The sequence below is a fragment of the Papio anubis genome, chromosome 14 (assembly GCF_008728515.1).
Source record: "Papio anubis isolate 15944 chromosome 14, Panubis1.0, whole genome shotgun sequence".
Lineage (NCBI taxonomy): Eukaryota > Metazoa > Chordata > Mammalia > Primates > Cercopithecidae > Papio > Papio anubis.
The window spans coordinates 91,193,900-91,217,082 of NC_044989.1; the positions used below are offsets into that span (position 1 = coordinate 91,193,900).

Sequence of the window (23,183 nt, forward strand, 5' to 3'; positions counted from 1 at the left end):
TCTGCAGTGAGTAAATGATGTCAGATATTCCACAAGCTCCTGACTTCAAACGAACATGATGGCTGCCCCCTGCCCCCCAGCACCCTAAGAGACCGGAGGAAAACCAGCCGCCCATCTCTGGGCCTTGGCGGTGTGACAGCTGTTAAGGTACAAGCAGGAAAAAGTGCCCCTGTGTCTGTCAGAGTCCTGCCCTCATGGGAGGGAATCTGGGGTGCCCGCTGTAGCCTCACCAGACAAGTGGAGCTTGTCCTCAGCGGCCCTTCCCTCCCAACCGCCCTGGTACTGACGGGGACTCCCTGGAGGGTGCACTTTCACGCCTGAAGCACTGGAGCCAAGCTTGTTCATGGACTGGCACCAGTGTATCGCACTGGTGCGGCCGGGGATGCATGTGTGTGCACGCACAGAGGGTGGGGAGGAACTCGGTGCTTTCCACTCAACTCTGCTATGAACTGAAAAACTGCTCTTAAAAAGTATATAAAAGTAAAATAAAAAATGAAAACAAAACCAGAACTGGATCCAACTTGTGGATGGGGAAGGAAAAAGCAGTGCCTTGATCTAAAAGTGGCGCCTCGCAACAGTTTGGTCAGTACGACGACATGATAGTTGTTAAGGCCAGAATGAAAAGGCTTAAGAGGAAAAGGGGCGACATGCAGGCTGAGGGAGAAGAAAGAGGGCAGCTGCCTTTCTAATGTACTCACCCTACCCCCACTGCCACCCACCAGGGTTAAAAATGGGCCACAGACTGACCAGGCGCAGTGGCTCACGCCTGTAATCCCAGCACTTTGGGAGGCTGAGGCAGGCGGATCACGAGGTCAAGAGATCAAGACCATTCTGGCTAACACAGTGAAACCCTGTCTCTACTAAAAATACAAAAAAATTAGCCGGGCATGGTGGCAGGCGCCTGTAGTCCCAGCTACTCAGGAGGCTGAGGCAAGAGAATGGCGTGAACCTGGGAGGCGGAGCTTACAGTGAGCAGAGATCGCGCCGCTGCATCCAAGCCTGGTCGACAGAGCAAGACTCCGTCTCAGAAAAAAACAAAGTGGGGGCCACAGATGGAAGATGGAAGGTGAGGCGGGAAGGGTGAGGCGTCGCGCAGGGGCCTGCGGCTGGCAGCATCTCCAGCCGAGCGCTTGAGTGCTGCCTTGCCACCCCAGCAGTGCTGACGTGGACACCCACCTGGAGGGGCATCTGGGGCCACCCTGCTCACAGAGTTCTGCAGCGCGGCCAGCCGGCTCTTCATGTGGCGGATGCCCTCGGTGAAGCGTGTCTCCTGGCCTTTCAGCAGCTGCTGCAGCTGGCGGATGGCCGAGAGGAGCTGCTGTTTGCTGAGACAGTTCTGCGGAGAGAAGACATCACCACCACCACCCATTGAGACTGACTCGGTCTCACATGCTCGTCTGAGCTTCCGAAATCACCAAAGCCACAGGGTCCAAACCGCGTTTGAGGCTCACTAAAGGCAACGTGAAAGTGACCTGCCGCTGGACAGCCCCAAGCACATGTATGGTAGCCCCAGTTCACCCCTTGACAAAAACAAAATGCAGGCAGGACGGATGACTAAATGACCGGGTGGATGAACAGTTATTTGAACCCGAAGAGCCTTATAATCACTACTCTGCCACTCTGAGAGACTCTAATTCTTCACTCTAAGTTAATGCTCTGAAACCCCTGGGCCTTGGCAAACATTTTCTTTCTGTCACTCTTAGGCATTTCTAAAAGCAAAGGGCCAATAATACATGTAAAACAGGCAAAATAGGAATGCCCAGTGGTTCCTATTCTTTAAAGACATATAACAGGGAAAATAGGAAAAACAACTGGCTCAAGTTAAAGAGACATTCAATAAAAGTCAATGTTGAGTTCTGATGATTTTTTTAAGTCATAGAAAGGCAGAAAATGGAGGATCATGCTTATCATGATAAAGGCTACCTAACTTAAAGCAGCACCCAGTATCATACGTTTTGTTTGCTTGTTTCGTTCTGGAGGCTAAAATTCCAAGATCAATGCATCGGCAGTGTTAGTTTCTAGTGAGGTCTTCTTCTGGATGGCAGATGGCCACTCTCCTGAGGTGCCAGCATTCTACTTAATGCTAAAATTCTCAAGGTTTCCTGGCTGGGTGCAGTGGCTCATGCCTGTAATCCCAGCACTTTGGGTGGTCAAGGTGGGTGGATTGCTTGAGGCCAGAAGTTCGAGACCTACCTGTGCAATATAGTGAGACCTCATCTTTACAAAAAATTTAAAAATTCAGCCACGTGCGGGTGGTTCACGCCTGTAATCCTAGCACTTTGGGAGGCTGAGCCGAGCGGATCATGTGAGGTCAGAAGTTCGAAACCAGCCTGGCCAACATGGTGAAACCCAGACTCAAGTAAAAATATTTTAAAAATTAGCCGGGCATGGTGGCAGGTGTCTGTAATCCCAGGCACTTGGGAGGCTAAGGCAGGAGAATCGCTTGAACCTGGGAGGCAGAGGTTGCAGTGAGCTGAGATTGCACCATTACACTCCAGCCTGGGCAACAGAGCAAGACTCTGTCTCAAAATAATATATAAAATAAAATAATTAAAAACAAAAAAACTAGCCAAGCCCGGTGGTATAGGCCTGTAGTGCCAGCTACTTGGAAGGCTGAGGTGGGAGGATTGCCTGAGCCTGGGAGGGAGGTTGCAGTGAGCTGTAATCACGTCACTGCACTCCAGCCTGGATAACAGTGAGACCCTATCTCGAAAACAACAACAAAACCAAACTAAATGTTTCCAATCTCAATTGCCTTTAAGAACCAGGACAGGTTGGGTGCAGTGGCTCACACCTGTAATCCTGGCACTTTGGGATCACTTACATCCAGGAGTTCAAGACCACCCTGGGCAACAGACTGAGAGCCTGTCTCTACAAAAAATAAAAAATTAATTGGGCATGGTGGTGCATGCCTGTAGGCGGGAAGATCACTTGAGCCTGGGAGGTTGAGGCTGCAGTGAGTCATGATTGCCCCACTGCACTCAGCTTTGGTGACAGAGTGAGACGCTGCCTCAAAAAAAAGTAATTGCCTAATTAAGAAAAAGAGCCAGGACATGAAAAGTAGTAAAGGAGGAGTCAATCAAGTGGGGAGAGATGGGACCTCGGCCTTGTGGAGCAAGGAAGTCTCTACTGAGGCCATTCACATTCACTGGGGGCTGTGTGTTGTAACAGCACAGCCTGGACTCTGCTGCCTGCAAAGGAGACATGAGACACATCAAGACAATGATGATGGTTATCTTTAGGGATAGGCTTATGGATTATGTTTTATTTAATTTGTTTTGTTTGTTTGTTTGTTTTTGAGATGGAGTCTCGCTCTGTCACCAGGCTGGAGGGCAGTGGCACAATCTCAACTCACTACAACCTCCACCTCCGGGGTTCAAGCGATTCTCATGCCTCAGCTTCCCTAGTAGCTGAGATTACAGGTGCCCGCCGCCATGCCCCGCTAATTTTTGTATTTTTAGTGGAGATGGGGTTTCGCCATGTTGTCTAGGCTGGTCTCAAACTCCTGACCTCAGGTGATCTGCCTGCCTCAGCCTCCCAAAGTGCTAGGATTACAGGCGTGAGCCATCACACCCAGCCTTAATTTTATTTTTTATACTTAATTTTTTTTCTACTGAGTATCGGTTTTATAATTTAAAAAAAAGGAGCCGGGCGCGGTGGCTCAAGCCTGTAATCCCAGCACTTTGGGAGGCCGAGACGGGCGGATCACGAGGCTGCAGATCGAGACCATCCTCGCCAACACGGTGAAAACCCTGTCTCTACTTCAAAAAATACAAAAACCAGCTGGTGGGCGAGGTGGTGGGCACCTGTAGTCCCAGCTACTCCGGGAGGCTGAGGCAGGAGAATGGCGAACTGGGAGGCGTGAGCTTGCAGTGAGCTGAGATCCCGCCACTGCACCTCCAGCCTGGGCGAAGGTGAGCAAGACTCCATCTCAAAAAAAAAAAAAAAAAAAGAAAAGAAAAACTGTCTAAAAGACAGTGGGGCAGTAAAGCGGCAGGGAGGCGTGTGGCCCCCACAGCCAAGGTGGCTAGCAGCCTCACCAGCGAAGCACCACAACCACAACCACCACCACCATCTTGATGGGAACGGAGCCACTGCCGCTCTCCCAGGGAGGCTGCCAGGCCTCTGCACCGTGGAGATTTCACCAAACAGATGACTCACTGGCCAGACTGAATGGATGCTTTTGACAAAGTTGAATCCCCAGTTGGCCCTGGAACTCGTTAATCCCGGGGGCTCCTGGGCCCCCACCATACCCAGGGCCTGAGGAGGCACAGCCCCAAACGCAATTGCTCGGAAGAGAAGTTTGGTTTGTTTTCCTTCCTCTCCCCCATTGTGGTCCCGCCCACGGAGGTCCTGGGGCACTCGGGAGCGACCTCCTGCAATCCCTTACCTGCCCAGCACCGTGCAGCCCTCCCACCCAAACCTGATTTCCCACACCCACGTCCCCTTCCTTAAAAAGGGGGGGGCTCTGCTTTTATAGATGACTTCATGGCTTACATGTCAATTACATTTGCGTACAGTCTACAAAGAGCTTCTTCGCTGTCCAAAGAACAGTTCAGCTACTGGCTGGCAGCAACCCTGCAGAGAAATGGGGCTGGTCTCCATTTCATAGAGAAAGATATGGAGGCTGAAAGGCAAACACCTTGCCCCAAATCATGGGGCTTAGTAGCAGTAGAGCCAGGCGGGGAACTCTGACTCCCACCTAGCCCTGCCAGCCACCCCAGTGGACTGCCTCCTTTGTTCTCACAGGCTCCTGTGTGGTAAATGATCTTAATGATGAATTTGCACTAGGGATGGATAGGACTGAGCCCAAATGCCCTACAGTAGATTTCTAACTCCTGGGCAAAGTTCGGGTTGGGCGCCTGGGCAGTGGGGGCAGGAAGCGTGAAGGGAAGGCGGAGGAGACGCCCTTGCCCACATCCAGCCGGGATGAGCTGACCAGGCCCTGACAGCTGAAAGAGGACTCTCGGAGCCGCAGCTGCCCCGGGTACATGGAGGGCTCAGTTTTGAAGCCGGGAGAAATCTGTGCGAAAGGCTGTGCTGGGAAGGCCAAGCATACTGCCAGGAACCTGGGGTGATGGCCTGGGGCTCCAGGAAGTAAAGGAAGCCGGCGAGTGTGTGTGGAGGGACAGGGGCTTGTTTTCCACTGGGCCACTGGGCAGCCAAGTATTTCTAACCCCAGTGCTGCTGGCTCCAGGCACAACTGCCCTCTGCTTCCAGTGACACTTCCTGCTCCGTGGGCAACAGGCGCCAGCTGCTTTCTCCCCAGTGCTCACTGGAGGCAAGATGTGCCCAGCTTGCCAGCTGCCACTGAAAAACCTTAAACCTCTTCAAGACCAAGCAAACCAAGGCCGCATCTGCATCCCAGGCGGGGAGGGAGACCAAAAGGCTGCAGGCTGACTTGCCGAGGGAATGTCAGGAGGTTCTGGCTCATCCCAGCCTCTCTGGAGTGAGGCTAATGAAACAGAGTGTGGTATAAGGAAGCTCCTCGCTGCTCTCGGCAAGCCAGCATGCCGGCATTGGGGCCAGGGAGCCCGAGAAGCAGAGAGTATCCGTGCCTTTGACATGAGGTTTGAGGGTCTGAGCTGCAGCTGCTCCTAACAGGAAAGATCCTGGATGCCATGCTCATCTGTCACCTGATTTGGCACAGGCACAGGCATCACCGAGCTCCTTTGCAAAGCTAGATGATGAAGCTGGAATCCTTACATACCAAGACAAGCACCCATGAGAGACCCGCATATGGGGACAAATGAGGTCACGTGAGGGGCCTGAGACCCCAGTGCCTCATTTTTCCAAGCTGAGAAAGCGTTATCATTTTGCTTGATCATAAAAAGAAAGCATAATATCTGCAAAACAATTCAAAACGCAGAAAAATGCATTCAAACAAAGATCAAGTCCCACAACCAGAGACAACCGCTGTTAACTTTTCGTTAGGTTTCAAGTCTCGGGTTAGACACAGGTGCTCCCTCGCACAGACGTCATCACGCAGCCCCACAGGATGCAGGTTCTGTCAGCTCTTTCCCCTCAACACTGGCTGTGGCATCATTTTCACATTAACAAGCAGAGCAACCCGTCTGTCTCTGCGTCTCAATTCTACTTCTGTTCCTCAATGCGCTCTTTTCAGTCTGGGCAGGGGCCTCCTTGTCCACAGCCACAGTTGTCTGCCATTCCCCTCCCAAACTCACCATCCTCCCCTGCTCTGAGCCATGCATGGAAGCAGGTCATTTCCTTCCATGCACACGTGGCCTTTGCCAAGGACAGGCCAAGGGTGCTGTGAGGGGCTGTGGGACGGACAGGAAGCCGGCTGGACGCTCAGGGGCTGTCCACCTGCTGTTCAGTGAAGGCCTGGATTTTGGGCGGGGCTTTCCCATCTCAGGGTTCCAGGTCCCAACTGTGAAAAGCAGCCCGAGGCTCTGCACAGCCCTCCAGAACTGACCTCCCGCTCACCAAGATGGGATTGGGTGAAGGTCAGATCCAGACAGGGTGGCAAGGGGAGGTCCCTGCACCCCAGGAAGGACAGAGCATGTTCCAGAGGCCATCCCCTTGAAGCTGAGGAAGCTGCCATGTCTGGGCTCTCACTTTCCCAGGCCTCTTCCCGGGCTCTTGAGGGGCCCCTGTTTTAAATCTTTTTCTTAGAGCGATCCCCTCAAATGGTGTAAATTTTCATCCCTTCAAAACCGGTCATGGCCCAGCTTATGCCACCGACAATAAATAATGACAAATAGTTTCCATTTCTTTGAGTTAATAACTTCTTGGAAATGGAACCAAGAGGAGGCATTCAGTGAAACTCTTCCATCTTTGAAAAGGAGAAAAGTATCAAGGTTTACCGTTTCTGTTATGAAACCCTTTAAAGGGGTGAGTACTTCATCTAACTTGAGACCAATAGCAATGTTTGCAGAGAACCAGTTAGAGAAGGAACAACAGATGTCACCCCATCCAGGTTTTTCCAAGCTGGAGTAGAGGCGGCATGGATGGTTCTGGAAGACGCAGGCCAGTGCTGAGAGCTGGGCGAGGGGAAGAGCTGGTTTTAAGGCTCTTGGGAGCAAGAAGGCCCATGGAACGCTCCATCCACCCCTGCCCTTCTGTAGGAATTCTTGTCCATCTCCCTTCCAGCCCCTTCTCTCACAACATTTACTCCGGCAGGTCCATGGAAGATTCCTGAGATCCCGAGACTTCCTTCCTCTGACAACCAACCAGCACTTCCAGGACTGCTGGGCCTCCAGAGACATTTCATACCCCCAGACCTCACCTCCTGGTCCAGGGGTGGACACAGCCAAAAATGGGTGTGTGTCCCCCGGCTTACCCAGTCCCCTGCTGGCAGGCCTGACCCCTCCCATCCCACCCAGACCCCCACACTGTTTGGGTTCACCCGGAACCTGCTCTGAAGGCACCAGAGGGCACGGAGAAGCTTCAGGGGTGTGTATGGGAATATGGGGACTGGTCCTTGGGGCTTCTGTTCTCCTGTAACCTGGCTCTATGGTCTTCCTCACAGTGACAGTCTTGGTACTGTGACACCTTTTGAGAGCCTCTTTGGTGACAATAGAGCTCCGAGACCTCCAATGGCCACGGATGACCCCTAGACTTGGAGGGGCCGTCTCCCATGCTGGTTTCTCCCAAGCCACAGCTATGCGTCATGTCAGCATTTTGCTAATGGGAACACAGATGTTTTGATGCCTTAGGTCTCTGAAAGGACCGAGCAACTTGCCAAATGTGTGCCTGCTGGCCAAGGCTCGGAGCCTTCCGCGTCTGAGTCATGTCGAATTCGTGAATGTGCTTTCTCCAGAACTTATTTTTATTTTTCAACCGAGCCAGAGGCGGGTTATAAATCCTCGACTACTCTTTGTGCCAGAGACCTCTGCTCAGCACCCACATATACGAGGAAAGAAAGTGGGCGCTTCTGGGGGAAGTGAGAGAATTTCACTTGGGGAGTTGCCCGAGGCCTTTGGATTAGTCAGAACTCTTTACAGAAACAGAAGCAATAAGAAAGAGATATATATTATATATACACACACACACACGTATACATATGTAATATTGTAATATATAACATACTTATTAATATATGGAAAGAGAAAGAGAGATTTTAAGGGATTGTCACGCAGTTGTGGGGGCTGGCAAGTCCAATTTTAAGGAATTTTAAGGAACCGTCACACAGTTGTGGGGGCTGGCAAGTCCAACCTCCGCAGGGCAGGAGCAGGCTGGAGACCCCAGGGCCAGTTGCAGGTGATGCTACAGCTCAAGGTCAAAGGCAGAAGGCAGTGTGGAGGCAGAACTCCCTCCTGGGGGACCTCAGTCTTTTGCATGAGGGCCACCCACATTAGGAGGTGAATCTGCTTTTCTCAAAGGCTGCTGATTTAAATGCTAGTCGTATCTAAACAATCGCTTCCCAGCAACATCTGGACTGGTGTTTGAGCAAATATCTGAAAACCATGTCTTAACTAAATGGACACATAAAATTAACCACCCCAGCCCTCCAGCTGGAGCCTCCCTTTGGGGTTCTGTACCCCAGGTTGCTCAGGGTACTTTGAGTTTGAACCCTGCTGGCTGCCTGTAATTCTACATTTACGCTCCATGCCCCATTCCAGTCTGGTTTTTAAAACAGCCACGGGAGCGATGACAACAACAGCGGGTGCCAAGAGCCGGCACTGTGACCACACTTCACACAGGAACCCGTGATAGCCCAGGACGTGGCACCATTACAACACCCACTTGACAGGGGTGGAAGCCGCATAAGTCTCTGAGCCACGGTGGCCTATCCGGGATTTAAAACCCAGCGTGCCTTCTCCAGCCCCTGGTGTGACAAGATGGCTGGACTCACCTTAGAGAGGGGTGCACAGAGAACCTTCGTGAGTCCTGCCTCGTTCATCCTCTCACTTCACAGCACCCCCTCGAAAGCCTTGGTGCCCACCTTTGGTCACCCTCCCAGTCACCGCTGCCCTGGCCCCTTGGCATTCTTGAGGACAGAAAACAAATTGTAGACAACTTGGAATCGTTGACACTGAGAATAGGATCTGAGTGTACACTAGATGCTCATCTGAATGAAGCAATGAGTGAGTGAGTGAATGAGGAGTGACGAAATGGCATAAGTATGAGCCAAAGACAATCTCTTGCTCATCTCACCACCCAAACCCATTTTCCCCATTTCACCTGCTTGCTACCCAGCTAACTTTTGTCCAGATGCCACCTGCACCTGTGGACTGGGTTGTGCCTTTCATAGCCTCGGTATTATCTTCAGCAAGTCTCTGAGGCCCCCAGTGCCTAAGCCAAGCGAGGAGCTTGGGGTCCACGCACATGGCGTCCAGAAGCTGCAATCCCCTCCTAGGCACGCAAGCCTGGTACATGAGCCTTCTCCCCACATCTCACAACCTGACAGCCTCCTACCAGCAAAAATGGCGGCACATTTTGTCTATTTCCTTTTGGGATTTAACATAATATGAATATAGAAGGGAGATAAAGTTTAGCAGATAAGAAGGAATCAAAGAAGGCAGCAATGAAAAACTAATACATTCTGTCAGCTGCATGGTGAGGAGCTTCCCTTTATTCTCAGGGGCGAGGAGACTGGTCGTGGGGTGTAGGCAGCGGCGTGATGCGGTCCCGCCTCTGACCTCTGTCTTTGCGAAATACAGATTTTACGAAAGCAAGTGAGGATGCAGGGAGGGGAGGTGGGACAGGACTGCTGTGGTACAGGAGAGGATAATTACTGTTGCACCATTGCCAGCCCACTCAGAAACCCTTGGGATTTTCCCCTAGAGAGAGTAGGAAAATGGGAAAACACACCCTACTTTTTATTTAGCCTTCACCACCATCCAGGTTAGTTACTTCAAGAATAAAGACTCCAAGGCCCAGGACCCTGACAATGTGCCCAGGCACACCACCGTCATTTGATCCTTCCCTTCCCGTTTGCCCACGCTGCCGGCGGGATCCAGGCCCTCTCACCGCGAACCTCCCCGAGCTATACCCACCTCGGGGCCTTAGCACTGGCTGGGTCCTCTGCCCAGGGAATCTGCCCCCAGGTCCTCTAGAGTTGAGTCCCCTAGAGTTGAATCCTCTAGCGTTGTCTTTCCATTTCAACTTAGAAGTCCTCTCCTAAGACAGCCCCTGCCTGCTTGCTTAACCTGGAGTAGCCTCGTGGCCACCCTCCAGTGCAGCACCCTGCTTAGGCAATTGCTGGTCCTGTCCTCTGATACTTTTCCAATTTGTCTGGTTTTTCTCTTCCTGCTTGGTGAGCTAAGTGGCAGTGGGGACTGTGCCAGCTGCATCTTTCTCTCTCCTGTCACGTATTGAGCATTTGTGATGGACCTGGTCTTTGAATATGATTCATTTTCTTCAACTATGACCCCATGAGATGGGAATGTCTATTATCTCCACTGTTCAGAGGAAGAAACCGATTCACAAGGGGCAGGAACTTGCCCCACATCAGTCAACCAGGAAGGATCTGAGCCAAGACCGAGCCAGGCCTGGGAATCTTCACCACCTGCTACGCTGCCTCAGGCCCTGCTGTCTCCCAGAACAGCATCTTTCCTGTGCTAGCCTCTCAGGACATAGTTGTGGGATGAGCACATTATCTTACTAGTTAGATTCTTTTGGTCATGCAATCAGAGAAAAGGCCTCAATTGCAGGAGCACTGAAGTGATCCTGACCCACTCAGGTGATACTAACATGTTTGTATGTTTTTATACTGCAGTCTGATTCTTCTCGGGACGCATTTTTTTTTCTTCTAGTACTGCAGAGACCCCTCTCTTGGAGCTCAGTGGTCCTCTCTCGGTGTTCAAATCAGCCCAGGATTCATCTGATGCTCTCAGCTCCCCGAGGGCGGGTAAGGCTTTCTGGGCAATGCAACCGGTTGCTGGTCTTGCTCTCTGACCCCAGCCCCTCCTTCAGAGATGGGATAAGCATGGGGAAGGGCTGCTTCAGGGCTCACAGCACCCTCCCCTTCCATCTAAGGTCCAGAGGCAACTGATCTCCAGCAGGGGGGGAATTGTCTCAGACAGTGGCCAACCAGATGGCAAAAGCAGCGCCAAGGGTGGCTGGGGACTTTCCAGTTCCCTCCCAGTCACCGCCAACATCCCCCATGCCTCTGGTCTTTGATGCGAAAAACTGTCATGTTTCGATCTTAGTACTTAGGAACCCAGCCCCATGCTGAGTTCCTTGGGTCTCACTTCCCATCGAAGCTGCCTCCTTTGAGAGATTCTGGTGTCCAGAGAGGAACGCGTTTTCCTACGTACAGGAGGGGAGATGGTTACTTCCTTGAGATACACATTTTACTTACTTGAGTTACAAATTGTACTTGAGACTTGTACAAATGGATGGGTTTGGGTCCAGTCAAATTATGGGTGCTTATTTTTTCTTTAACGAAAATGTGTGTCATGTCCTTATTTTAGGTTTCAGGCAGTTAGTGAAGAGCATGGGAAGTCCTGACAGGGAGTTTGAAAGGATAAAGAAAGTTCAACCCACCCCGGGAGTCTTCCCTGGAGCCCCAGGGCTGCACAAACCTTTTCCCCTATGTGGCCAGCACAGTTAGGCCTTTGTCAACAGCTGTGCCCAAACAATGGACACTATGCCTGGCACAGCTGGCTGAGAGGCAGGTCTGAACCAGCACATGGAGGGAGGGCTGGTACCCAAAAGGAAGGCAAGCAGCTTCAAAGGCATCTGGCTTGACCTACCTGGAATCAAGTCTAGTGCCAAATAGGATTCCCCAGGGTGAGCAGACCTGGGAGGACATCCGTTCCTGATTGAAAGACTCCAGGCTAGCCCAAGAAACCACTGAACTGGCTGGCCATGTTTGCTTTCCCAGTGGGCCATGGTGTGGACCGGGCCCTTTACACTTACTGCCCAATGCCCCCAGGGCCAGAAATGACCCCAAGGGAGCAAGGGGGCTTCCATTCTCCTCTGCAATCAGGGCTGCCCTTGACAGGACATAGATCGCATTCTTGAATGTGCCGGGGAGAAGTGGAGGCTGCTAGAGAAAGCAGAAGATGCCAGGGGATCTTGCTCCCCATCACCACCATGCCCTGATTCCACCCATTTGTCTAAACACAGGTGCCTGTGGGAGTAAGTCTCTGGGTCACTATGATGGAGGATTTGCAAAAATCACCCCAGATCTTCCTCCCTGTGCCAACACCATATGCAAGAAGACTGCTCTCTTCTCTTGATTTCAAAAGTTGTACTTGAAATCGAAAAGGAAGTCTGTTTTCCCACTTTTCATATCTGGGCTGGACTTGTCGCTTGCTTTGACCAACAGGATGCAGTGGAAGTCATGCTCCAGTTCCAAGGCCGGATCTCAAGAAGTCTGTGAGCTTCTGCTCAGTCTTGGTGCTCTATGACCACCATCACCACCACCACAACCACCATGAGAAAAGCCCCAGCTAGCCTCCTGGAGGATGAGAGGCCTCATGGAGCAGAGCCTGCATGCACCAGATGAGCTGCCCTAGACCAACCAGCCCCAGCTAACTTGGCAGCTGACCACAGACAAACGAGCAAGGCCAGTCCAGATGAGCTGAGTCTGGCCCTGACTAGCACAGCAGACCAGCTGAGCTCAACTCAAATTGCTACCCTGGCCTGCCAACTTCAGATCCAGAGCTGCTCTCTTAAAATCAAAGCAGGATCACTGTCGGTTTTGTTCCCAGTGCCTGGGCCATTGTAGGCACCAAATATCTGTTTTATGAAATACCTCATTTTAGACAGAGGTATTTATTTCAGATCAATAGATCTGAATGATTCATAAGCCCCTGCTGTTACAGCTCATCTTCATGTATTAGTATTAAAATCTCTGTTTCAGGGTTAGTGAACACTCCTGGTGCTAGGACGAGGGCAGATACTCCTGTCAATCATGGTGTCCTTTCATGCCAAGCTCTAGAGTGACCGATGAGCCATCTCAACCTGGACTCTAGGCAGTCCCAGGCAATCGATCCGAATCGGCAGCTAAATTGACACTGATGGGGCGACTTCCCAGGCCACCCTAGGCCGGGAAGGAGCAAGCTTTTGTTTTCGTTTTTCCACCCTTCAGTTCATTTTTTTTTTTCTCAGACCAAGAAATAAGTCTTAAGTCCTGTTCCAGAGCGAGGTCTTGGTTTTCTCTGGGAAGTCAGCGGGGAGGAGAGCTGGCGGGCAGTGAGTCGGAGACAGCGCGGGTCAGCTTTCCTCCTCTCACTTCCTCCATTGGCCTTGCTCCCAACTGTAGGATTCAGCCGCCACTTTCTTGGCCACAGAAGACCCCCCCACCTACAACCTAGGATCATGATGCTACTGTTGGCTGCTTTAAAGTTTCCATGTAGAAAAACCGTGATATCTACTGTAGGCAAGTGATTTGACAAGCCCAGCAATAATGAGTTAAAAATCATTTTCCTAAGGATGTGTTCAAAAAAATAAGGGAGTAAGCCAAAGAAAGAGGAAGACATGTGATCTCAAAAATGTAGACTCCAGCTAAGGATAGCAGAGAGACTCTCTCCCAAAGCCCCTGTGTAGCCGCAGGGCCACGAGCCCAGGGAGGGCAGCAGCAAGGCAGGAGCCGAATGCAGAGAGGCCTGGGGAGTCTGGGCTCCAGGGACAAGGAGCCCTGGCAGAACACTGACTGGGAAAGAGATCCTGGAAACAATTGTGCTTGTGTAGACGGCAGACTGAGGCAAAAGGGAATAAACTCTAGGAAAATTAAAAAGTTACACAAGAAAGGAAATTAATCATAGGGAACTATTTGGCTCTGTAGTGGATTATGGAACAAAGCACTCATGTGTCATTAAAGGAAATCAATTGTGTAGAAATGCGGAGTGGTCCCTAGGGTATTTAGAAGTAGGTGCCTCAAGAGAGAGGTGCTATGGACCAATTTCTTGAAAGATACAAACCACCAAAACTCACCCCAGGGAAGAAAAATTGCTAACCTAAATTGCTCTGTATCTAAGAAATTGAATTCATAGTTAAAACTTTCCAGAAGCCTCCAGGCCCACATGGTTTCATTGGTAAATTCTACTAGACATTGGTGCCAGAATAACTGGCACCAATTCTACACCATGTCTTCCAGAAGACAGAAAATCCACCTTATTAACAGACTAAAGAAAAACCACAGTGAAGTAGAAAAAAAAAGCACGTGAAAAAATTCAATGTCCATTCATAATAAGTATTATATCAAACTAGGACAAGAAGGAAACCTTAGCCAGACAAGCGATACCTACAAAAAACCTACAGCCAGAACCATACTTAATGTTGAAAAAACGAATCCTTTCTTCCTAAGTTCTAGAACAAGGCAAGAATGTTTGCTCTCCTGTTAAAAATTGTACTTGAAATTTTAGTCCATGTAAAAAGGCTAAATACATAAATAAATGACACATACATTAAAAAGGAAGAAATAAAACTGCTCCAATAACATAGATGACGTGATTGTCCATGTAAAAAACCCCAGGAAATGTATTCTTTTTTAATTCCCTATAAATAATGATTGAGTTCCACAAGGTCACAAGATACAAGGTCAACGCAGAAAAGCCCATTGGATTTCTCCATACTGGGGATATCCACTTGGAAATGAATTTTTTAAAAAACTATTTAAAATAGCTTCAAAAATGAAATAATTAGGTATAAGTCTAACACAGCATGTTTGTGTTGAAAACTAAAAAAATATGTACTGATGAAAGAAATCAAAGAATATCTAAATAAGTAGAAAGATATATTATGTTCACAGATTGGAAGACTAAATACATTTAAGATGCCATTTCTCCTCTAATTGATCTATAGATTTAATGCAATTCCAATAAAAATTCCAGTAGTAGTTGTTGTTGTTGTTTTTGAGACAGAGTTTCGCTCTTGTTGCCCAGGCTGGAGTGCCATGGCGCCATCTCAGCTCATGGCTCACTGCAACCTCTGCCTCCCAGGTTCAAGCAATTCTCCTGCCTCAGCCCCCCGAGTAGCTGGGACTACAGGCATGTGCCACCACACCTTGTTAATTATGTATTTTTGGTAGAGACGGGGTTTTACCACGTTTGCCAGACTGGTCTCGAACTCCTGACCTCAGGTGGTCTGCCACCTTCCCCTCCTAAAGCGCTGGGATTACAGGCGTGAGCCACTGTGCCCGGCCCAGTAGAATTTCTTATAGATATAGACAACTGACTCTGAAATTGTAATGGAAAGGCAAAGAAACTAGAATAGCCAAAGGAATTTTGAAAAGGGATAATAAAGTTGGAGGACTCACTTTACTCAATTTTAAGATTTACTACAGTAATCAAGATAAGTGTGTTATTGGCAGAAATTGCCCCATACATGTATGATGAACTGATTTTTGACAGTTGCTAAGGGCAAGTTTGCGAATCAGTAGTCTTTCAACAACAAATGGTGTTGGAACAATTGGATATCCACACGAAAAAGTGGCCCTCAACATGAATCTCACGCCTTATTTTTAAAAAGTAACCCGGCCGGGCGCGGTGGCTCAAGCCTGTAATCCCAGCACTTTGGGAGGCCGAGACGGGGGGATCACGAGATCAGGAGATCGAGACCATCCTGGCTAACACGGTGAAACCCCGTCTCTACTAAAAAATACAAAAAACTAGCCGGGCGAGGTGGCGGGCGCCTGTAGTCCCAGCTACTCGGGAGGCTGAGGCAGGAGAATGGCGTGAACCCGGGAGGCGGAGCTTGCAGTGAGCTGAGATCCGGCCACTGCACTCCAGCCTGGGCGACAGAGCGAGACTCCATCTCAGAAAAGAAAAAAGAAAGAAAAAAGTAACTCGACATGGATTATAATAAAAATGCAAAACTAAAAATTTTAGAAGCAAATTTTCATGACCTGAGGTTAGGCCAAGAGTGCTTAGACTTGACACCCAAAACACAATCCATTAAAATAAAAAATTGATAAACTAAACTTCATTAAAATTTAAAAATTTGCTCTGCAAAAGGCACTGTTAAGACACGCTACAAACTGAGAGAAAATATTTATAACTCACATATCCAAAAAAGCCTTGTATTTAGAATACATAAAGAGTGCTCAAAATTTATTTAAAACAATCAGGGTTCGCCTGTAATCCCAAATACTCCAGAGGCTGAGGCAGGAGGGTCACTTGAGCTATGCTGCTGGCCTGGGCAACATAGCAAGACCTCGTCTCAAAAAATAAAAAGAAAGAAAAAGAAACAAACAATCCTTTTTTTAAACGGGCAGAAGGCTTGAACAGATGTTTTGCCCAATAGACTATTTGGCAAATAAGCACATGAAGAGATGTTCAACATCATTAGTCATTAGAGCAATGGAAATTAAAACCACAATGAGGTACTATTACATAGTTACTAGAATGACTTGGAGAAAAACAAATCAATCTGAGAACTCTAAGTGCTGGTAAGGATGCAGTGTAGTGAGGTCTTTCATAAATGTAAAGTGATAAAACTAATACGGAATGTAGTTGGGCAGTTTCTTACAAAGTTAAACACACATTTACCATATGACCCAGCAATCCCCCTCCCAGGTATTTACTCGTAAGAAATGAAAATACATTCACATGAAAAGCATATGTGAATGCTTATACCAGCTGTATTCACAATTGCCCAAAACTGGAATGACAGCACGGGTGGGTGTTGTTCAGTGGGTGACCTGATAGACAAACAAGAGTACACTCACACCACAAAGCCCCACTCAGCAATAAAAAGGAGCCTGGCCAGGCGCAGTGGCTCACGCCTGTAATCCCAGCAGTTGGGGAAGCCGAGGCGGGTGGATCACCTGAGGTCAGGAGTTTGAGACCAGCCTGACCAACACGGTGAAACCCTGTCTCTAGTAAAAAAAATACAAAAATTAGCCGGGCGTGGTGGCGAGCACCTGTAATCTCAGCTACTTGGGAGGCTAAGGCAGGGGAATCACTTGAACCCAGTAGGCGGAAGTAGCAGTGAGCCAAGATCATGCCACTGCACTCCAGCCCGGGTGACAGAGCAAGACTCCGTCTCAGAAAAACAAAACTAAAACAAAAAACAAAAAAATGAAAAACGAAAACAAAAGCTAAAGCTAAAACTAAAAGGAGCCTATGGCTTGGGTGATTCTTAGATGCATTATACGAAGCTAACTCTTTTCTCATTTAGAAAAAAAAAAAAGTGCCCCTTACTGCCAGTGCTCATTTAATTTTACAGAAACATGCTCTTCGAGGCTGAAGCAAATCTGAATGGTTTTCAATGTGAACATTAAATATAAAAACTGTTCTCGTAGTTATTTCTAAGTAGGACTAACATCAGCATTGTCTGAATCATCAGAATCCTCTATTTTGGAAAAATCGGATGCATCAATTGAATCTTTGGCCAACAACTGTTCCAAAGCAATGTTAATATCACGCGTAGGAGTGCTATGTTTTCTAGGATTTGACATTTTCAGCGATCAAGAATTACTACCTTTTGTAAATGGAAATACCACTACTAAGAACAGAATTCTATAAATAGAATGATGTCTGTTTTTTCCAAAGTTGATATACTAGAGCAATGTGAAAATAATAAAAGCGAGATATTTTGTGACAAAGTTATCTCGGGGTAAATGCTGCAGCCACAAGCACTGCCCAACGCATATTCTCAGGGCAAATGAGATTAAAGAAACTAAACTCAAAAGGCCATATACTGTTTTCCATTTATATGACATTGTGGAGGCCGGGTGCAGTGACTCACACCTATAATCCCATCACTTTACAAGGCTGAGATGGGAGCATTGCTTGAGCCCAGGAGCTCGAGACCAGCCTAGGTAAGATGGCAAAACCCTGTCTCTAAAACAAAATAAAATAAAAATTGTATGACATGATGGAGAAGGCAAACTTGTAATGATAAAGAATAGATAAGGGCTGCCAGGGCTGGGGTGGGTAGAGGGTGCGACTTCAAAGAGCAGCTTATGTAGTTTTGGGGGCGGTAGAACTATTCTGTATCCTGATTGTGGTGGTGGCTGCCATACATAGAATATAGTTCCATGGTTAAAATCATGAAATTATACATGAACAACATTTATTTTTACTTAATTATAAAAAGCAATGTATCAAATGGGAGGAGGCAACTAAAAGAATGAACCTCTCATGGTGGAATTTGGAGACCTGTGACATCTGATCACAGGGAGAGGATCGGGGAGGGAAGCCTGCGGAAACACCATAGCAGCTGCACCCCTTGCCCGCCCAGAGCTACTGTGGGCTGAAGGTGAGGTGAGATGATGGTTGGATATTTGTTCTGGTCTCCCCAACGAGGTGTTTCTCTTTCAGTGGGAAGGCCACAGGGTGGGCAGTGTGTCCAGAAAAGGGCTCTCATTCTCTGCACACCCCACACTTCTCCACCTCCCTTCCTTCCCCATGACCACCTGCTCTTCATCAGCCAGTGACAAAACCCTGCAAAGTGACTTGGGACAGATGTGCTGACAAGAGGGACACAGTGAATAGCCACAGAGGAGAGCGGGAGAGAGATGAGACTCCATCCCCACAGGAGCGCTGCTCTGGACCCTGCAGCACACAGCCTCCCCTCCCCTGTAACACACACACAGTCACACAGACATAATCACCGGCACCAATACACAAAGACATGTGCATACCCAATCACACACACAGTACAGATAGGCACACACACATACACTTACCATCACACATACAGTCACTCACAGACACATGCACACACAACCACAGGTACCAACGCAAAAAGGTGTGTGCACACAACTACACACAGAGACACATACATCCACTGACACACACACACACACACACACGCTCATCATATTACCCTTGAGCTGTCTCCTAATACACAAAGTAAGCACATTTGCCAGCAAACAGGAACCCCAAACAGGGTTGTGGCCTGCCCCCGTGAGGAGCACCGCAGCCTCCATCTAGAGCTCCTTGGAGTTGCTGTGTCAATGGGCCTCGGTCGAGGAAGCCTATCCTCAGTGCCTCCCACCTGACTCCTCCCATCTCCTCCATGGCAAGATATGATCCTGTGGGCACAGTTCATTCTCCAAACTTGCTGAGTCTCCACCAGCCAGCGGCTCTTACTGGTGGGTTCAGGAGTCCCAGGGCTCACGCTACTTTTAGGCCAGGTGTTTCCCTGCCCCTGGAGCCCTATAGTGGGAATGCAGACCATAAACTTGAAACCTATCAAAAGATATCATTACAAATGACGATCCGTACTATGCCAGAGCCCTTCAGGGGGCCCAGACAGAAAATCCAGGGGCAGAGAAGACTTGTTTAGAGTAGAGAGAGATCTGGAAGGTCTCTGCAGAGGATTGCTTATTTGAGCAGAGACCCAAAGCATGGAAGGACTCAGGTAATGCTTGTTCCAGCATGCACCAGGCCCTGGGGCCTCCTTTGTAATTCACCCTTTAAGCTTGCCCGGACAGGGGTGAGGGTGGAGAAGGGGAGACCCCCTGGCCACATAGGACTGTGGGTGAAAGAGAGTCTCACTAGAATTTTTAAATGAACATCTGTGGGCAATCTCTTTTGTTCCCTTTCCCCTCACAAAGCACCTAAGACAGGTGTTTTGCAGCTAAAGACAGTAAGGTTTAGAGGATAAGAAACCTGAGAAAGCCTGGATGTAGCAGCACATGGATTGGACCCAGAAACTCCAGGTACAGAGTCTGAGTGAGCTCACTTTGCCTGTGCAGCAGCTGCAAACGTGTGACAAGTGCTTTGGTCTCACCTGGTTTCTGGGTAACCTCGGGAGACAGGTGTTTGCCTCATTCCCTAAGCAGCAAAGGTCACACAATGGCAGGGCCTAGTTCTCAAGCATCTCATCACACATCCTGTCCACGCTGCCTCCTTGCAGCCTAGGCTGGGGAGCCGGCTTAGGGATGTAACCACCTGTGCTTCCGGCATTGGGCTCAAGGTCTGAGTGGGGTTTTATTTTGTTCTGTAACCTGCAAACTTGGTAGGAGACCCCATTGCTCTGTTGGGTGAGTCTAGCGTGGCCCCAAACCGGGTCTCTGCTGCCTGGTCACTGAGTATCTCCCTGTGATGCCGTCTCACCACCTTCTGCACTAACATCACCAGTCTCGTCTGAGCCAAATTCTGCTGCCTGGAATCCCTTCGTGCACCCCAGGGGCTTTTAGGTGGCCATGGGCATGCTCGCCTGGCCGGGGAAGTCAGTCTCGGGCCAGGGAGTATGGACAAGTGTCTGCAGGCAAGGAAGAAATCTTGGAGTCCCACAAGAGAGACTGGGTTTATTCCGCTCATTTCTGGTTGTGTGACCTTGAATACGTCCCATCCTCCCTGGGCCTCAGTTTCATTTATCTGCAAAATGGGGGTAGCAGTCCCCACCTCACAGGGTTGCTCCGGGAATGAAGTGACTGGAAGATACCCTGCAGGGGGCCTGAGATGCATCAGGCACTCGGGAAGTGTGCGCAGGCTCTCCGCTACCCACTGCTGTTGGCATTGTGCGGGTAGGGGATTGGCAGTCCATGCCGGGCCCCTCACCCTGGCTGGCCAGGGCTACTCTGCTGGATGCGGGTTCTGGACTCGGCAATTCAAGTTCTCGCCTTAATTTTAAAAATCGGCTGCTAATGGTTAATATAAAAGCGAATCTGGTCAAGTATTAAATAAATAAATCCGGTGGGATTCGAACAAATGCCAATGGCAAGAAGAGAAAAATTAAACAGCAAGCCGCCTGTATATGTGTTTAAGAAAATGTAGTCCCACATCCAAGGCCTCGCCGGCTCAGGAAGGGACTGCTTCAGAAACCTCCCGGGCCACCTCTGCCTCGGAAATGCCACAAACTGCTAAGAAGGTCCTGTGAGTGTTCTAATATTTCGGTTGGAAATTTAAACGTCGGAGTTTGGAGGGCGGGGACATTTTCTAAGCTAATTGGGTGATCCAGAGCTCTCATGGAAACCCAGGAAAGACCAATGTCTCATAAATCCCTGAGAAATCTTCTTCCTCCCGGCGGTTCTCACGCGGAGCCTCTCACCCAAAGGACCGACGCTTTCGCACCCTAGCCCGGGTCCTCCCAGGCGCCCGGCCCGCGATGCATCTGAGATGACAGATGGGGGACCCTGCACCTCTCTCTGAAAACTGAACCCCAGCCCAGGCATCGCTCCAAGCTCTCAACGCAGGCAACCGAGTGGAAAGTGGCAAGCCCAGGTCCCCCAGCCTTAGTGCTGCCTCTCCTGCGCGCGGGACAGGGGAGAGAGGCGGGGGGGGACACTGACCTGGGAAGCCCGCGGCTCGGGGCAGGCGAGGATCAGGAGCAGAAGGAAGAGCGCGCGCGGAGAGCTGGGCACCATCTTGCCAATCGGAATCTTGCTGCTTGGGAGGGGGAAATAACTTTGTCTGCCTCCCCTGCCGAGTTTGTCCCAGCGATGCGGCAGCCGCCCCTGCAGGGTGCGGGGCGCCGCGCGGCCCCGGGGCGGCTGGGGCAGGGAAGGAGGCAGGAGGCCCCCGAGCGCAATGCGTCCCGCGGGGATCGGCGCCGCCCGGCCCTTGCTCAGGTCCAGGTGCGCCGTGCACCCGGCCCTGGAGCAGCGCGCCACGAGCGTCCGCAGCTGCCCGCACGAGACAGTCCGGGCGAGGCGGGGAGGCGCCAGCCCCTTGGCTAAGGCCGAGGGAGGAGGGGCTGCCCGGCCAGGAATGCGCCTGGGAGCGCGCCCAACCCGCGCGGCTCCCCAAGGAGGCCGGGCGCGACGCCGAGGACGAGCGCGGGCATCCTCAGGGCCTGGCAGGGATGGGCGGCCCGTGCCCCGCACATGTGCGGGTGACTGGAAGCCCACCCTGGGCAGGTTCGCTCCTGACTGTCCCATTTCCCAACCAAGTAGACTGAGGCTCAGTCACCAGGGACAAGTGGCCGAACAGAAACCCAAACCCAGATCTGTTCTACTTCAGAGCCCACGCGACACCCTCCTCCCGACAGTCCTAGAAGGGGACCAGGAGATGGGCTTCATAAGCTTGATACGGGGTGGGCTGAGTTCTCCATCCAAATAAACTAGTGTTCCTTTAAATAATGCAACGGGGGTGTGAGAAAAGGCACGCCCAGTGAGTAGATAGACACACAGTGATACAGGGAGCGGATCTACAGCCCTTCTGATTCACTGTCCTCCTTGCTCAAGGGAAGGAGAAACTCAGTTTAAATGGGAGGTCAGGTTCTAGAACATGGCATGCCTTGCTAAAGTCGAATCAGGAAGTGCCAGGCCGGCAGAGCAGTCTGAAGTCCCCTGCCATCAGGGCCATGGTACAACCAGATGCTTCAGACCTGAGCTCCCCGAAGGCACGATTCACATTCTTTCTGGAAGGTTTTCTGAAGGCAGTCGCTGCAGATGTCCTGGGACACACAAGTCTGGTCAAGCCCCAGACCCCTTTTTCCTCTTCCACATTTCGCTTCGTTGAGCCCACTCAGAGCTCAAGGAATGGAGAGCCCGGAAGACTGCGACCGCAGAGCAGGAGCTGTTTCCCAGTGGCGGCCAGAAAGGAAAGTTGGAATCCTGGCTTAGTCCCTTCAAACTGCTATAGCAAAATACCATCAACTGAGTGGCTTATAAACAATAGAAGGTTCTTCTCACAGTTCTGGAGGCTGGGAGGTCCAAGATCAAGGTGCCAACAGATTAAGTGTTTGGCAAGGGCCGGAGTTCTGGTTCCCGTGTCCTCACAGGGGCAAGGCAGCTCTCTGGGGCCCCTTTTCTGAGGGCACTAATCCTATTTGTGAGCACTCTGCACTCATGACCTAGTCACCTCCCAAATGTCCCACCTCCTCATACCATCATCTTGGGAATGAGGTTTCCAACATACAAATTTAGGGGAGACACTAACATTCAGAACCTAGCCAGCGCCCCAAAAAGCAGGGGACATGGTTCAGGCTGGCCTCCTGGTCACTGGTTAGGCAGGAAATCCTACAGTACTGCTCCCCCAACTTCCCCATGCAAAGGAGGTGGAACAGGACCCATCTAACCTTTTTTTTCCCCTTGAGACAGAGTCTTGCTCTGTTGCCCAGGCTGGAGTGCAGTGGCCTGATCTCAGCTCACTGCAGCCTTGCCTCCCTGGTTCAAGTGATTCTCCTGCCTCAGCCTCCCAAGTAGCTGGGGCTACAGGCATGCACCACCATGCCTGGCTAATTTTTGTATCTTTAGTAGAGACAGGTTTTCACCATGTTGGCCAGGCTTGTCTTGAACTCCTGACCTCAAATGACCTACCCGCCTCAGCCTCCCAAAGTGCTGGGATTATAGGTGTGAGCCACTGCAGCCGGTAAGGGATCCACATAATCTTATTTTGCATTCCTGGTTGAACATCCTGAAGAGAGAC

General features: G+C 50.2%; 1 protein-coding gene across 1 annotated transcript in view; it reads right to left on the bottom strand.

Annotated features, from left to right (window-relative positions):
* FBLN7 (fibulin 7) overlaps nucleotides 1-22,906 on the bottom strand; it is a 49,693-nt gene extending 26,787 nt beyond the window's left edge. The window contains exons 1-2 of the mRNA XM_003909126.4: nucleotides 21,104-22,906; nucleotides 1,177-1,336 (exon numbers count right to left, since the gene is read on the bottom strand). Coding sequence (XP_003909175.3) covers nucleotides 1,177-1,336; nucleotides 21,104-21,691 — 748 coding nt within the window. The 5' untranslated portion in view covers nucleotides 21,692-22,906. The remainder of the gene's footprint in view (nucleotides 1-1,176; nucleotides 1,337-21,103) is intronic.
* Nucleotides 22,907-23,183: the final 277 nt, after the last annotated feature.